The sequence below is a fragment of the Crinia signifera genome, chromosome 1, assembly GCF_055691185.1.
Source record: "Crinia signifera chromosome 1, ASM5569118v1, whole genome shotgun sequence".
In the NCBI taxonomy this organism is placed as follows: Eukaryota; Metazoa; Chordata; class Amphibia; order Anura; family Myobatrachidae; genus Crinia; species Crinia signifera.
Window position 1 is genome coordinate 95,609,470 of NC_139217.1, and position 18,252 is coordinate 95,627,721.

Below are 18,252 nucleotides of genomic sequence, written 5' to 3' on the forward strand. Positions count from 1 at the left end.
CGCTTCGGGCTCGGTGGCTCGCTGCGCTCGCCACACTAAAATTTAAAATCAGCTCCACGCTGACGTAGATAGTGGGGGTATGAAAAGGTCAGAGGACGTGTACCGCCACCCCTCGCGGGATCGCTGCGCTCGCCACGCTTCAGGTTGGTGTTGATCCTGGGGGTGGCGTTGACTATGGGGGGCCATTTAACATTGTAAGGACCCATCAGGGTGCTTGTACAATCAAAAATCCTATACGATCGCATCGTATGCCATTGTATGACATACGATACGATATTTTATTGTACAATATCGCATCGCAAACCATCGTATACCTTATTTAGTGTAATGGTATATGATGCGATGGACGCCGCGCTAGGAAACAAGTACCACCAATTCTATTCTATCAATCATTTCTTTAGTAATGCGCTCACTATAAAATAACTAAAACCTCATTGGTTGCCATTGGCAGCACCGCGACTTGTTATCTTTAAAAGGTTTATAAGCTCCCATGGGACAGGACCAGATGTGAATGATTCAATATCCTCTGGAAGGCATTGTCTAATACGAGAATGCTGTACCAATAAGGAGCATGATGGATAATTGTGCTATTACATATGGAAAGTGAGAAATGCATTGACGTTACTGCAAGACTATGGACACAGTGTCCTGTTCTTACCATGACATTGGCCACTCTCTGCCAGAAATGTCGGATGCACCAAACGTGTGCTGGCACTGAACTCGTCATCAGAGTCCTGAATTGACTGCTTGGCACTAGCACTTAATAACCACCTCTGGTTGTCATGGAGATGGGGTGATGGAGTAGGGGGATGTAAATGTTCAATAACTGAAGCACTAGAAGATGAGGATGGCATGGGAGAACCTGGGGATAAAAATAAAGTTGTACAAATAGAAATTAGAATCATGCATAACAGCATGCAAAAGCAAATCAAAACAAAACAAAAAAAAACACATTATAAATGCAGGCTTAAAATAAAATAAAATAATATTTCTTACACTTAAGTAACATAAGTCAAATAACAAAAGATTGCCATGCAGCAAAAATTTGGGGAAATAAAGACAGTTGTATGAGGTTAATGTACTGAGTTATAGCTAATCTATGTTTAATGGTCTTCAAAGTCTTCAAACACTTATGTACACAAAAAGTTACATTAAATGAGAAATGCTTAAACAACATTCAAAAGAGAGAAAGAGAGATAGAGAGGGAGAGAGAGAGGTGCAGACAGCTAATGAGTGTCCCTGACTAGTGCACAGTACCAGCAGCAATTCACAAATGCTAATCTGTATAATTACATCCTGCCTGTAGAGGGAGCATCCTGCCTAAAAACAAATAACACGTGTCATTTATAGCCCTTGATCATACAAAAGCTGACAATCGTTTTCATTGGTATTCATGCCATAACAATCAGCTGACCAGGAACAATGCAAATCTGCTCCCTACAAGGTAGGGCTGTATTGGTTTTACATCGCACCCTGTCAACCTTCAGTGGTCAACCCAATGTATGTCAACATTAATTGAGTGGACCCTAAGTCTGATACCCACCTATCACCACAAATAGCACTACATGAAACAAGTATATAGATTCCGACTGGCTGTGGTCACAGAAATAAGTACACCATACCAAATGCTTCTCATGAGTTTAACAATACATAAAAATACACTATATACAATACACTATATTGTGTTTGTTCTTTTTTATGTGCCATTGAATGCATGACAAAGTGAATAACCCCTTGTTGGGCTGGTGGGTCACATGCTGACTCACTGTGGTTATCTGGCGAGCTTAGTGGATGGAAATCAACACTGCTATTTGTGAAAATCAGAAAGAAAGTTTGAAATTGAGATTTCCTTTTTCCCCCCTTTTTTCCACTTGTTGTTAATCCATTTTGTATGGTGTACTTATATCTGTGAGCGCAAGCATGTCAAGAACCCATCTACATTTGCATATGATACATAAAAAAAATAGGCAGCATCTTGTGCAAAGTGTTCAAAATAATAGATTACCGGAATAATGTGTGTGTGGTGTGTGTGCAGTGGCGGAACTACGGAGGGTGCAGCTGCTATGGGGCCCGGTGGCTGGGGTGGCACGATGGACAGCGAGCACTCCCCTGCACCCTCTCAAGGGAGCCGCTGGCGCTGCTGCCTCTATGAGACTGAACTGGAATGGGAGAGTAAGGAGCTGGGCAGGCGGGCGGGATCTCGCTGTTCTGGACGGGCACATAAGCTCGGAAGGGGGACTGCGAGGGAGGAGCTGCCGCCAATACCCTCCCCGCCGCCTACACCCATTGTAGTAGCTGCTGCAATCCCAACCTCCTTATGCTCCCCACTAGTGACAGGGGCAGGCGTGGACAATGATTGAAAGCTCCATGTTGTGTAATGGGCTTTGGGGTGTGTCCCATATTGTGTAATGGGCTTTGCGGTGTGTCACATAATGTGTGAGGGGCTTTGCAGTGTGTCCCATAATGTGTAATGGGCTTTGCGGTGTGTCACATAATGTGTAAGGGGCATTACCCTTTGAAGCGAGGCAACACACTTTTTTTTTGAATATGTACATTCTTTATTTTTAAAATATCTATTGGAGGGGCACATTTTTACTGTTCACACTAATGGTGGCCACACGGTGCGATTCGCACTGGTAGAGACCCGAGTTAGGGGGGCCCCATTAAACATTTTGCTATGGGGCCCACAAAGTTCTAGTTATGCCCCCGTGTGTGTGTGTGTGTGGCTAGTGCATGTGTTTGAAGCAAATGTGATGACTTGGCCCCATACATCTAATAAAACTTTGTAGCTTATCCGAACCAGAGAGAATATAACACAACACCCTACAGTTCTTCAAAGTACAACTTCAATGTAAAACTAGACACACAACTAAAAGCTTTACACTGGTGACTATTGATGTCCTACCTCCTATATTATATCAGATAAACCTTCTAAATGATAATTTATTGTATGATTTGAATTTTATTTGAATTTGCATAGCGTACGTAAATTACCACATTCATTGTTGCGTATGATGTTTACACTCACACACACACACACCTCAGGTGGCTGTCTCAATATTAAAAACTCACAGACCACCAATAACGGCCTGAGGTAAATATTATGAGCAACCAGGTATCACAACCTTACATTGGATTACATGCTTTATCAAAGTATTATACTGGGTGACAGCTCATTGCTGGTTTTCTATAGGATTAAATAGTAATTTTCTTTCGCTCTATCAGGATGTATTACCACTCTTCATAGAGTCTCTCCAGGGTTTAACAGCCATACTAACGCCATACATTCCTAGATATACTATCAAAGATTCAATTCTTTGGAGAACTTTATGGCCTTTATTTATTTCAAATCTCCTATTGTAACGTATCACATAATTGCACGATGACAATTTAGTGGTTTTTGTATCACTTTTATCTTGCATGTAAAACATTTCTGGTTTCTCGGAGGTTAGACTTCAACAGAAAAACTGCAATATGTGGTGAAGATAAAATCCCAGAGCAGGGAGACGCTTACTAATCTCTGGAGCATGTCTTATCTCTGCCTCCTTCCATATACTAATCTGGACACACGCTCCCTGCGTTTGTGTAACCTGACGTACAGCACATTCATAACCACATATGATCCCACTCTATCATTTATTTATTGTACCATAATGAGCAGTCTGAGAATTTACACAGAATTCCAGAACTAAAAATACCACAGGATGTTTAGAGCGTTGACTAAATGAAATGAATGTGTGAGTTTCATTCATAAAACATAGACGAACATTTATTTATTTATTAACAGTTTCTTATGTAATGCATACATATTCCGCAGCGCTTTACAGAGACTATTTGAACATTCACATCAGTCCCTGCTCCAGTGGAGCTTACAATCTATGTTCCCTACCACATGTACACACACATTCATTCTAGGGTTAATTTGTTGGGAGCCAATTAACCTACCAGTATATTTTGGATTGTGGGAGTAAACTGGAGTACCCGGAGGAAACCCACGCAAGTACGGGGAGAATATACAAACTCCGCACAGTTAGAGCCATGGCGGGGATCGAACTTATGACCTCAATGCTGTGAGGCAGTAATGCTAACCATTACACCATCCGTACTGCCCCAACATGCAATCATTAATATGTTACATTGTATTTTCTTATTTTCCACATGAAAATCATTAATAATCTATGCGAGTGAAAGCTAATTATAAAGTTATTGCAGTGTAGAATGATTAAGCTGTTTAATAAGTAATATTATTAGTTTATAGTCTACTTTGAGCTCATTTTATGTACACAACTATATACTTGAAAAATGCAATAATAATATATTATGTAAGACTCATTATGATGCTGGTTATAGTACACTGTAGAACGTTAGTTAAGTAATTATACCGGCAATACTGAAACCATGAAAAACACACACACACACACACACACATATACTGTATATACAGACGCACACATACAAAAAGTTGATATATATATATATATATATATATATATATATAAAAATAATAATGCATTATATATTTAGACTTGGGTCCCATCTCCAAGATATCTGATGGGCGGCTTTGACCGGTGGATAAGGGACTGATGTGAATATTCTCTGTAAAGTGCTGCGGAAAATGTGTGTGCTGTATAAATAACTGGTAATAAATAAACAAATACCATGTATACTCGAGTATAAGCCTACTTTTTCAGAACAAAGTTCATTTACAAAATGTTTAAAAAGCAGAGTCCTACACGTTTCAGAGCCGTTTTTATGCAGTGAGAATGGCTCTGAAGCGGTATTTAGTAAAAACAACAGATTACAGACCTGTGATAGGCTGTCCCCTGCATTCTGCCTTGAAACATGTTCAGGGGATTAAACGGGTTGACTGATGTGAATGGTACCTAAACGGTATTTAAAACGGTAATCTACTGCAATGTGAAGGTCCAGACCCGTTTTAAATACAGTTTCAAAATACCGGTTTTTAAAACGTTTAGGTAGTGTGAAAGTGGTATAAGTGTATGTTTCTATTGCTGTTTTTAAATCCACTTGGGAGCTTAAAAATAAATAAATAAATCACTGTTAAGTAGATCTACCCCAGGGAGTGAGAATCATGTATAGTTTGTATTGTTTGTATTGAAATAGACAGAAAATATACAGTATGTTATTTTTTTCTAATTTTGTACATTTCCTAAGTAGGAAGTACCCAGAAGATGTATCCAGCACCTCACCAGCAGCTTGTTTGCCCGATGGACATTACTCATACAGGAGATACACATACGCCAGACCAGGTTATAAGCACAAGAAATGTTTTGGGGTTTTTTTACATTTATTTTGAAAGCAAAATATGCATTCATCATGAGATCTGATTAAAAAAAACAACAACTCAAAAATCCAGCTGGGTATAGACTTTCTTCTTATGTATAAAGGTGCCCATACACTAGTAAGATTTATCTTCAGATCTGGCTGGTTGGAACAAAAACATGGTTATGGATGAGTGACAGTTTGTCAGTTTTCCAGCATTTCCAAGCAAATGGTCATCTGTCATTTGCCCTCATCCATAACCATGTTTTTGTTCCAACCAGACAGATCTGCAGATAAATCTGCGTATGTATGGCCACCTTTAGTAGAAGTAAAAAATAAACTATAGCTACTGTAGATAGCTTTGAAAAAGTCCCAATTGTAGGACCAAGCACTTCAGCAGATTTAACAGATCAATGGGAGAACGTGTTTAACAATTAATAGCAAACCCTGCACCAATTTACTGGAACACACTACGGGCGGATTGTGTATACAAAGTGTGATCCGCTGTCTGGGAGCCGCAGCCATTAACAAGGGAGAGAACTGGAGGTTTCTAAGCAAGTTGGGATATAAGCTGGAGCTGGAGTTGTGTTACAGATGCAGCATTCATAATTGAGAGGGGACTATCCAGGTAGACCAGTGGTCAGGGAACTCGGTCCTCATTACCCCACACAGTGCATGTTTTGCAGGTAACCCAGCAGGTGCACAGGTGTACTAATTACTCAGACACCTTTTATAAGGTCCGCAGGTGGAGTTAATTATTTCAATTGTGATTCTGTGAGGAGACCTGCAAAATATGCACTGCGTGGGGTAATGAGGACCGAGTTCCCTGACCACTGAGGTAGACACAGCTATATGCCAGAGCAGGGAACACAACCTCCCAAGCAAACTGTAGGATTAGACCGAACTGTTGGTATGACAATGTGAAGGACTGAGTATGGATTATTTAATGCAGCTTTACTGTCTGCTGCAATTGGTTTATCTATTAACCACATACTGTATAGTATTTTACACAGCTGGATATTGTTATTCATACTCTTTTGGTTTTAAATTATTTTAATACTCATATACAGTATGTTGAGGTTATTATCTTTGTATGTTTAATGCACACAGAGTTGTTCTGATTAGTTCACCCTCCCAAAAAAAGCAATCTCTTTGTTTTGTCATCGTTAATAAATCTACAATAGAGGGCGGGATGTACTAAGCCTTGAAAAGTGATAAAATGGAGAGTGATAAACCCGGCTCCAACTACTCAGCTCCTACCTGTCATTTTTCAAACAAGCCTTTGCTGTGGCAGTTAGGAGATGATTGGCTGGTAGTTTATCACTCTCCATTGCATCACTTTTCAAGCTTAGTACATCTGGCCCTAAGGAAGTTGTGAATTTTGAAAATAATGCCTTTACTTTACTCAGCTGGCTTTTAATCAACTTGTTCCATTGCCCCTTCACTTTTTCCCTAGAATTCTGATGGCATATTCCAACCACTTGGCCCATCTTTTCTGCCTTAACACATATACACATACATACACTTAAGCTGGATATACACTATACGATATGTTCCACCGCTGACATCGGCGGTGCTCCGAAATGAACAATATAGGGCATACACACTGAACTATATTGTTAACGAGTGATGTCCCCCAGACCCGCTTAATATGTATCATTGACGATATAAGCAACATTTCAAATCATGTTTAGATGACAGAGGGGGGTCGTTAATGATCTGGGGGAGCGTGCATTGTTTACAGTATAGTACGTACACACTAGATGATATACACGATAATATTGTTAATGATATGGTTATCATGCATATCATTTACAAAACCTTATACTGTGTACACAACTTTACACACTTGGGTTAATATTTGTCAGGAGACAATTAACCTAACAATATATTTTTGGATTTTGGGTGAAACCTATGTACCCAGAGAAAATCAATGCAAGCGTGGGGAGCATATACAAACTCCATACAGTGCCTATTTTATAGCAAACATGGACATGCACGGAACTCAGAAAGGGCTGCTGTAATAGTTTTGCCTACTTACTTGCTCTGTTAAATCTCTTTATTAACTATTTGTTATGGGGCTGATGCATTAGACAAAAATCGGGAAAGGGTCAGGGGACCGGAAATATCCAAACATACTGGATTTCCCTGACTCGCCGTTTTTGACCCATGATGATCAAAATGATCAGGATCAGTGATTCTGGGATCTTTATATACCCCATACACAGAAGCCGACCCTGACGCAGCTGATATAGTTAACAATATGGGCCGTGGGCGGCCTTTATTGTACATTCAAACTGAACGATATTGGCCACTGATATCTTTCAGTGACATCACCAAGAGATCCCGAGCATGCAGGTCCTTTGGCTATGTAGCCAAATTGACCAGCAAATTTAGTAGACATCAATCATCATTAATGATGCACAGTGCGAATCATTAACGATATTGAGTGTGCACACTAGGTGATATATTGAACGATATCGCTCAGAAAGCCCTTTTTGAGCTTTATCTTTCACTGTATCCTCTAGTGTGTATGCATGCTGTTTTTCATCAATCTATCAACTGGTTACTGTTCGCTGTATTGGATAAGACAGAACGAGGAATAGGAGCCACCAATGTACGGTCCACGTTACTTAAGTATCCTTTTCCTGAAACACTGTAATTCAAATTAAACACAATTTAAAAAAACTGAATTCCCAAATATCATGTTGACTTCCCCTTTAAGAACGTAGCATGGGATGATACTGTACAACTGAAGGCTGGTGATAAACTTGGCCCAGTGTAATTCTGTATATCGTTGCAGTATCTCTTCCAGCAACCACTGATGAGCGAAAATGATGCAACAAATGGGATGAAAACAGATGTTTTGTAGGTTATTCTATTGTCACTAGACTCAAACATTCATTACTGGCAATTGCCAAAGAGTTCCATCCTTGTAGGAGGGAAACACATGGCATGTAGAAACTTAAAAAGGAATTAGCTACCAAAATTTCTATTTTAACCAAGGAAGGCTAAATTCAGCAGCACTTTTCTTCATGCTTTTAATTATAAATTCATTCTGTACTAAAGACCCCCTGTTTTCTAGTCAACCTGTAAAACTTGGCACTGGCATTTATTTCTCTGCTGGATATTGCAGCCTTATACAGTCAACCTGCGGTGACAGTTATCTCTTAATTAAAACTCTACATGCAAATAACGCTACAGAAAAGTGGTCTTGCACAGCCTCTGAAAAGCATAACCATTTATACTTGAGCTATTTCTTTTCCTTCCTATGGCTAAAACACTGAAAGAACTCATTGTGACGGACGTAAAGAATTCCAGAACGTGTTGTGCAGCTGGCCAATTCTTTACTAATACAAATAAAACAATGGGAAGCTGGCAAATCCTTCCAAAGGGGATGTAAGTTGCTTTAAACTAATAGAGAATTGTGTTTCCTTGCTATCCATTCATCTAATTAGATATGAAGCTATATATGCAAATGTTTTATGAACGAGAAGAGGGCGCCCTGGTGAGTGTGAAGAACAAGGCATTCTCATAGCTGCTACTTATCTCACATAAAACATAAAGGAAATTATATGCATAATAATACATGCAAAACCGATGCATCCGCAGTGATTCCCCACCAGAGCAGGGCCCCCACGCATATGTCCAGCAATCCCTCCCCTGCTCAAGTTCTCTCTAGATTATGGGGATTCAGTGTTACAACCCTGTTATTAGGAACTTATTTTGATTTATCGGTGGTTCCCAACCTGGGATACTAGTACCCCCTGACGGTATTCTGTAGGCCAGTTGGGGGTATTTGAAAATAATATTAGTAATGGCAGAAGATGGAGACGAAGTCTCCCGATGGCAGAAGTCTCCTATTTCCATGGAGACGGAGCACGTTGCATCACTTCCAGTTCCGTCTGCAGCAGGGTCGGACTGGGACCAGAAATCTGCCCTGGCATTTTGAGCGCACAGAAATGGGGCGTGGCCTCATGGAAAGGAGGCGTTACCCATTACACATTATGGAACACACCGTAATGCCCATTACATATTATGGAACACACCGTAATGCCCATTACACATTATGGAACACACCGTAATGCATTTGCCAGAAGTGCCAGATGGTCAGTGCGGCCCTGGTCTGCATAATCATGAGAGTCTTCTCTTGCTTTTGCCCGACCAGCAATCCACTAGGAGCTTCCACCCAGCTCTCATACATCAGCGTTCATCTGCCCTGCGCTGACACGGGTGGAGATGGGAACCCCAGAGACAGTAAGACAGCCAGCTGCCATACACAGAGTAACCCAATTCCTGACCGCACATTACTTCTCCGCTACTCCTTAATATAAGGACACATATACCACTCACTTTCACTCCACTTGTAAGTACTGTGGATATTTTAAATTGAGAGGAGGGAGTACTCATAAATTGAAAAACCTAATCAAGGGGTACGGGAGAGAAAAATGGTTGGGAACCGCTGAAATGTAATAGGACTCCAACACAAAATAGCCATAATAAGATCAAATTGTATTGCCACCACTGTCAACACATATCTTAAAATAAAAGGCTAACACTGCTTCCACCACTATGGGGGGATTCAAGTGTGTTGCCTGCCGTTAGGCAATAGATGGAGTGTCATGCCCCACGAAGTATGTGTCTTCATATGCTGTTCAGTTACTGTCATGTTACTATTGCAAAGCTTTGCATCTTGTGAAAATTGTCCTTCTTGGCTCCTGAATGGCCTCTGATGTCATTAGCCCTGCCTTTCTTCCCATCTCTAGCTCTTTGTGTGTCTGCCATTTTAACCTTAAGTTGATTCCTGTTGAGCTCTGGCAAATTATTATCTTTTACACTACTGTTTTTGTGCATTATTACAAGAATATCAGCTTGAAATGAACCCTCATCTGGATTCTTCAGACATGCCTCTGTGTTGACACTGTCTGACAAAGTCTCCTGGTGTAAGTACTGGTTCACTACAGACACACACAGATGAACGGTCTTAAAGACCTTACATTTACAGCCGGGTTATTGAGTCAGAACATGGAGTGTTGCTCTATTTGGGCGAACACAGCCACCAGTGCTGTCATTGCTGTTATGCTGTTCCGTCATTTTGACGTGTCAGTAACTAGTAAACTATATTTGCAGAGCTTTTCACCTAGACTGCCCAGGAGATGCTAGACGGGGAGGCATAAAGTGTAGTTAATCACATCATGGTGGGAGCCACCTGCCATGAGCAGTGCCACAGTTTTTGACATTATGCATTGGAAGGCAATGCCATAAGGACCAATGGGCCAGATTCTCTAAGCTTCAAAAATGATCAAATGGAGAGTGATAAACAGCCAGCCAATCAGCTCCTACCTGCCATGTCACAGACTGTGTTTGAAAAATGTCAGGCAGGAGCTGATTGGCTGGCTGTTTATCACTCTCCATTGTATCACTTTTGAAGCTTAGAAAATCTGGCCCAATATCACTACAAATGTAGCAAAAGAGACTGCTGGACTTCCGACTTCTAAGCAGAAGTCTACCCTCGTTGAAGTCCAGGAGAGCTCCCTAAAATTCAGGTCACCGGGATATTCCAGAAGAGTAGTATTTTTACCCATACGGCACATATAAGTATATTGACCCCGCTGGGCATGCGGTCAGCATTCTCTAAAAAAAAAAAAATTCACTGTGCTTAAAGAAATAGATCTTTGTTCTTGCATTATTATTATTATCATTACTGTGAAATCTGATATAGACTAATTTAATTTCCTCATTCTGAAATTAGATTTAAAACCCAGAGTAAGCAGAACAAATCTGCCAGTGTACACCATTTAGGACAGCTATGTACTAATACTCATTCTGCTTCCAGTGAGCGGTGCCAAGAAATTTTTGATGAACCTAAAAATTGCGATATAAAGTAAATTAATACCTTTCAAGTTCCACAGACTGCAAGTTGAGTCATTAAATATATATTTATTGCTTATTTTATGGTTAGAATGTCAGAAACACTTATTACAAGGTTTCATAGGACTTTTTCTGCAATGTAAAGCATTCTTGGTTCAAAACAGGTGTATCCATGTGTACGTATAACCGAACAGGAGCAGAGTACCCAGAACTAGTGTTCATTCTAGCACCCGCCATATTTGAAAACCCTTGCAGTTCCTCTTCCCTGTCTGGGGTGTCGCTGTCTGCTGTAGTGCTTCTACCACAGTGTGGTCTGTATATCAGCACTGATATGCAAACCAGACCTGTGCCAGAAACACCACAACAGACAGCGACACCCCAGGCAGGGAAGAGGAACTGCATGGGTTTATAAAGATAGCGGGTGCTAGAATGAACACTAAGAACAGGGATCACCGTTCTTTTGGTGGCTTCATTACGTATAGGAATGGTGTGCAGATCTTTGCGCATTGATCTTGCGGCACAAGTATATCAGGTTAACCATCACTGATTTAACATAAAGCTAGATACATACTAAATGATGCGATGCGATGGGCGATATATCGAAACATCAGCCATCCTACATAAAATGAACGATATATGGAGCAACCAGCAAACGACTGGGTTGGATGACATATTGCCTAGAATGTGCCCAGCATTAAAAAAAAATGAAAACAAATGTGTTGCTATGGGATACTGCACAATATATTTATATAACAAAAACAAACAATAATGAAAAAAACACAAACATACTATTCTTGGATGGGGCTGATTAAGACCGAATTTGTCCCCATTTTAAATGGTGGGGGGGGGTGTCTGTGCATGCACAAAAGATAGGGGGAGGCATCAGTGGAACGCTGGTGTGGCGTTGCCTGCTCGGAATGGGCGGCTGACATCACATGAAGTCTTCGGCGATCAGCGGTGGAAATAATAGTCAGTTCAAAGAGATAAATCATTTCAAGGTCGGCAACCATCAAATTAATTATCTCCCCTCTGTCCGAATGCGAGGGGATATGTTTTCGTACACATCCCTCACATGCTAGCAAGGGGGATGCGGGCAGCGCAGGGGGCCTGAGGCTCAGCAGGGCAGCACTGACCTGTGCGCTAGACCATGCAATCGTTACACACATATCAACAGTTACTATGCCAAATGCAAATTAATAATCAACCCCCAAAAATAAAAAAATACACCTAGCAAGCCATTGTTAGGTACTGTAGGCCTAACAATGGCTTGTCACTGACCTTAGACTCTTTGTTGGTATTAGAATAGAAAATAGTAGAAGTGTTACGATAGGAAAACACCATATGGAGGCAGTAACCATAGCAGCAGATTTGTACTGCAGCTTCTTTACCCTTGACCCAGAACAATAAGTCTGCCTTCAACAATGGAACTTGTAATAACAACAGAAGGCAATATTAAAAAAATGATATATACAGCTCATCATCATGATCCTTGGTACGGCTTGTTAATAGACAAACAAAGCCTACAACAGATAGATGCTATTACGTTTTTGTTTTTTTTCCATGTTTTTAAATAAATTCAGACTTTTGCAATGACTCCATTTCAATGTCCTCCTGTCAGCATAGCTCCGCCCACCACTGTTCAAAGCTGCAGGAAATGGGCAGCATGCAGTCCGGGCGAGCACCCAAATTCAGGACTTTCCTGGACATTCCGATACAGTTAGTAAGTACAGAGGTGTCCTCTTCATCTATTTTTAATTAAGTCATTCATCCTATGTTCATTATTTTTTTTCTGGATTTATGTCTTTTTTTGCAATGCTAATATGATAAAAGCACAAAGTACGTATACACTGTGAGCCCTGGTCACACGGAACTGTGCAGCACCAGGCAACTGAACTACAGTATTACAGAAAATACAAATTCTATGCCCTCAAAACAGTAGTACAAAAGATGCTCTTTGTATTAGCCCTGATAATTTAACGGAGGTGAAAAATACATAGTTTCCTACCCTCCTGCATTCTGCAGGAGACTCACTGAAATAGCAGCAATCTCCCTCTCTCCCTCATTAGTCTAGCAATCTCCCTCATTTCACCTAGCCCATATTACACTGTTACATTTTTTGGGGAGAAAGGAATGAGAGATAGATACATTTACACTGAATCAGCATCACCATTTTCAAGCACTTTACCAAGTATAGTAGCTCTTACTAACTGCTTTGGGACTCATCAACATTTGTATATACAGTAAGTCATTTTAAAAGATTCCTCTCGGTTGTAGCCGTACACACCCACGCTTCTAGGTGCCACATTCACAATCTCTTTTCACAAACTCTCCATATACAGATGGGGCAGGTCCCATCTCGGCAGGGGATGGCGCTGGCGTCGCCAGCCGCCATCCCCCGCCAGCGCCATGGCGATGGTGAGAAGGGGACGCAGGCGCACGAGAGGCGCGCGCGTCCCCTTCCGACGGCGCTTCCATCCGTTTCCCCGGGTCCCCGCCGGCTTGCCGGCGGTAACCCGGGGTCCCCGCCGCCTGCCCGCATCCCCCCCTAACCCTGTCCGTCTCCCTGAGGCGGAGACGGACAGGGTTTCCGTCGCGCTGGCGACTGAGACGCGCGTGCGCGTGAGACGCACGCGCGTCTCAGTGTATTCGCTGGCGCGGCTGCTGGCGGGTCGCCAGCGTGGACGTTCTGGCGATCCGCCAGCCAGGATGGGACCTGCCCCATCTGTATGGAACAAGACACGCCCATTGGGTGGAACATGGCACGCCCCTCAATGGGGCGCTGCGCAAAATTCTACTACCAACTATAGTCTCCCTGAAACTGTTTTTCAAAAGTAGGCAAGTATGGAACAATAGGGGCAACCTCAAGCTTTGTCTCTTCAGGCTATTAAGTTACAACCTTGGGAGATCACTAAAACGAGCTGCTAACTGAATTTTCTACTAAGCCATAAAATGCATCTTGTGCCATATGGAGCACAAACGGTAGGTGAATAAGGAAAGGTCTATATAATGTAAATCTCATAATTTTTCAACCACTGTGCCGTGGCATACAAGTGTGCCCCAGATCTAGAGATGCCCAAACCAGTTTACAGCTGTCACCAGTTCAACTGTTATTTACTGGTCTCTTATTTTCATGTAAAGGGCCAATGTATTTTATTTTTGTTACCTGTGGGGACCAGTGCGATTGTGCGTTATACGGGAGCCTATAGGTTTGTTTTTTCCTGTGGGGTCCAATGTGTTTTGCCCTGTGGGGATCTCACGGTGTGCCTTGGCAATTTTAAAATCTTATTTAGTGTGCCGCAAGGTAAAATTTTTGAAAATCAATGCTCTACATCTAGGGGTTTACCTTTGTATGTGGAAAGCTAATGTATATATCAAGTATCTTTCTTCTTAAGTACATGCTAAGATTAATAATCACCATGTTGTTCAAGATGTAAGATTTTCAATTGAATGAGGAATTTGGGTCTAAATTCCGCATGGATCGCTATTTAGAGAATTCCCAATCTGGTTGATCAACAAATGGCTGCACATGCGCAGTATTCGCATTGCACATAAGCATAATCACATTGGGAATAAATATCCGTATGCATAGCAGTCATATAGCAGTCGCCGTTTTCTGGGTGTGTTTGTAAAATCAGAGGCATGACCAGGCATTTTTTGGGTGGGTCTCTGACGTCAGAGATGACCGCATCCTGTCTCTTTAGCAGATTAGTGGAATCGCTAGACTGGTGCAGATTGAAAACCTGTGTGATTGTTCGCTTTTTGCGAATGGATCTGCGAATGCATTGTTATTTCCGATGCACTTGCAATTTTTCATTCTTTCTTTCTGGGCAGTGATTTTTTGATTAGAGGCAACTACTTTTTCTCTTATTAGCAACCCATGCTGATTTAGGCCCATTGTCCTTGCGATAAAACAATGGGACCTTCCAGTAATAAGTAATGTTACAGAGCTGCTAGAAGCAGAGTGCTTTTTGCAATAATGGGGAAATTGAGAAGTAGAGCTCTACATTTTTATAAAGATTCCTTGATAGATACCTTTGTTATCCCATCCAGATGGCATATTGTTTCTTATGTGTAAACATGGGTATGTAAACCAGTGCCAGATTTTACCTATGGGCTGCAAGACTGCAGCAACCCACCCCAGTAAAATCCACCACTGCACTGACTGGCAGTGACTTCCTATTGGAAGTCCTACCTGCCAGTCACGCGCAAGACATACAGTCCCATTAGGGTGTATTTTCTCCCTCTGGGACAGAAACACCGGGCTGCGATTAGCTGAGAGCTGGCTTCCTGTGGGATTCCACTCCCTGTCTGCCACCTTAGCTGGCTTCTTAGGGCTGCAGTTTATGCAGTCCATACAAGCTGGGGGTTTGCAAAATTACAATTTAATTTTTACATTTTTATTTTAATAAATTCTATTAATTTCCTAAAGTAGTCGAGAATGCCATCTCACATTCATGAGACACAGAACATTTTTCCAGGCTTGTAAGCAACGTCTGTGTCCCATTGAAATAGGGAATGTTTGAGAAAGTTAACTACGAAGAAAGCTACAATATTTCCACACTGATGGCTGCAGAAGTATGTGCTTGCAGTACACTTGATGGGTTCCCAGGTGTCAGATTCTTATATTAAGTAGGCACACAGGGGTTAGCAAGTTTGTGTTCTCTCCAGGACATAGGATTTGCATTACAAAGAGTGGCTGCCACTATGCAGTCCTGTACTGAACACGGTTATGCTAAGCATAGGTCACAGGAGCGACTTTATGTAAATTACAGCTACAGGGCACAAATGTGATAGCAGAGGATTATAGCTACAGCACCAAGAAAAAGCTGCAGCCACAGGAACCCGATGGAATATGCAGACTCCCTTGCATTACAAATGCACACAAGGCAAAATAAAAAACGCACAAAGGAAAACACATTACAGTATTTGCTTTATAAAACATGCGGTTTCCAGGGAGTATTTAAAAAGTGAAATATTTGTGTACAGACAGATTCTTACATTAAGTAGACATCCACAGGGGTAAGCATAGGGGTTGGATAATGCGATATGGCACACCCAGGTAGACCGGTCTCAAAACGGATATGTAATGTGTGAGAATTACCTTACATATACTGTTTTGAACTTATTCTGCAAGACCCTATTGTCGATAGGTGCATCTTGTGCAGAGGTTCTTCCCATACCCCCCAACCCCATCTTGAAGACCCTATTGTAGCCAGTTTTTTGGGCCAATCATCAACAATCACTTAAGGTGCATACAAACTGTACAATTTTTTTTACCCAATTTCGTTCATTTCGGCCATTCTGAAATTGGTCAAAATATCTTTGTGTGAATGTGACGAATGACGAATGATAATGCGCATACCCGCCAGTTGTTCATCAAGGTTGTTCGTCAACTGTGAACACAGCTCAATTTGGATACCTTTCAAAAAGAGCCTATAAACTGTAGCTAGATTTTTCATCTTTTGTCTACATCTTTCATCAACATCCTTCGTTCAAGACACTGGGTGCAAGAAGAATTGGTCATCAATGTCTTTCAACAAAATTAGTAAAAAAAAAATTGTACAGTGTGTATGCACCTTTAGACACAAGGGGTGAAATGTAATAGGATGAGAGACTTGGTAAGAAATCTCCAGGTTTTTTAAAGCGGCAATCATTTACACTTCAAAATCAAAACTGGTGTTGCCGTGTAAATGATTGCCGCTTTAAAAAAACTGGAGATTTCTTACCAAATCTCTCACTTTCTGAATCTCTCATCCTATTACATTTCCCCCAAGGGCTTCTACATATCTATCCTGCTGAGACTTTGTCGTGCTAAGCTTGGTGCAACACATGTGCCAACAACTAGGACCCGCATGTGCATCTAAGTATGTGCGCCCATAGGAATAAATGGGTATCGTACTATGGGCCTTATTTTGGTTCATTCTTTCTGACAAAATCCTTCTTAGATGGGCAAAACCATGTGCACTGCAGGTGGGGCAGATGTAACATGTGCAGAGAGAATTAGATTTGGGTGGGGTTTTACTTCAAAGTGAGATCTATATTGCAGTGTAAAAATAAAGCAGTCAGTATTTTCCCTGCACAGAAACAAAATTACTCACCCAAATCTAATTCTCTCTGCACAAGTAACATCTGCCCCCCTGCATTGCACATGGTTTTGTCCATCTAAGAAGGATTTTGTCAGAAAGAATGAACCAAAATAAGGCCCTATGTCACAGCTCGGTGCACTACTACTCTCCCGGAATGGCTCCCAAAAATCAGTTGCCCCCTCCAAGGAAAGGTGTGTAAACCTCCTGCTTGCCCAGGGACACCCCTGCATCTCCCACCTCTGCCGGTAAAACACTGGCAATTGCGGCTCTCCGGCAACAGCAGCAACGGGGAAATCACTGATAACAAAAATGCCTGCTGCACTATTTGTCTAGACATCCGCGCTTGCACAGTAGAGTCTGAGCAATCCAGTGCTCAGACTCTACTGCACTGAGGAGTGGAGTGGGTGCGGCCGGAGGAGGCTGCACACAGACCTCTTCCTCTCTTAAAACGCCCCAGATGAGAGTGGCTACATCTGTAATCATCAACATTTGAATGCAATAAGTATTTTCATCAGGCTACCTATGTATATATATAAAGCCTCTGGAGCCTGTTCTGGTGCGATCATGAGATGGTGATAGCGATAGTTTGACAGACGGCAGCTCATGTATCACGGTTGTCTTTGGTAAATGTGCAGTAATTAGATTAGGGAAATGGTCGGTGAAGGACATTGTCAGCTGCAGCTTGTTAAATAGAGAGATCTTACACTGCTTATATTACTTTATTATTTTTTATATCATCAGCATGTTCTATTGCGCTTTACAATTGGCAACAAACAGTAATAAATAAGACTGGGTAGTAACAGTCCGCGCCCAATTTTCTGACATGCAGAAAATCAACAATTTTCCACAATTTTCAGTCGAATGTATAAGTGACCGATTTAATAAAAGTGGCGATTTTTTTTGACTGTCGAATGTTGGAAAAGATGCGGATCGGTGAATTACTTGCTGATCCACATATTTCAGTCGAAAATGTATCAAAGTTTTACTATTTTCGGAGAATACAGATTTGACT

At 41.4% G+C, this 18,252-nt stretch overlaps 1 protein-coding gene across 18 annotated transcripts in view; it reads right to left on the reverse strand.

Moving 5' to 3' along the window:
• Positions 1 to 18,252, reverse strand: part of TENM3 (teneurin transmembrane protein 3) — a 2,716,013-nt gene that overhangs the window by 299,709 nt on the left and 2,398,052 nt on the right. For 12 of the 18 annotated variants that reach the window (XM_083170719.1, XM_083170736.1, XM_083170731.1 and 9 more), the window contains one exon: positions 659 to 862. The exons of the other annotated variants lie outside the window; for them this stretch is intronic. In XM_083170719.1, coding sequence (XP_083026845.1) covers positions 659 to 862 — 204 coding nt within the window. The remainder of the gene's footprint in view (positions 1 to 658; positions 863 to 18,252) is intronic. 18 annotated transcript variants of the gene reach the window in all.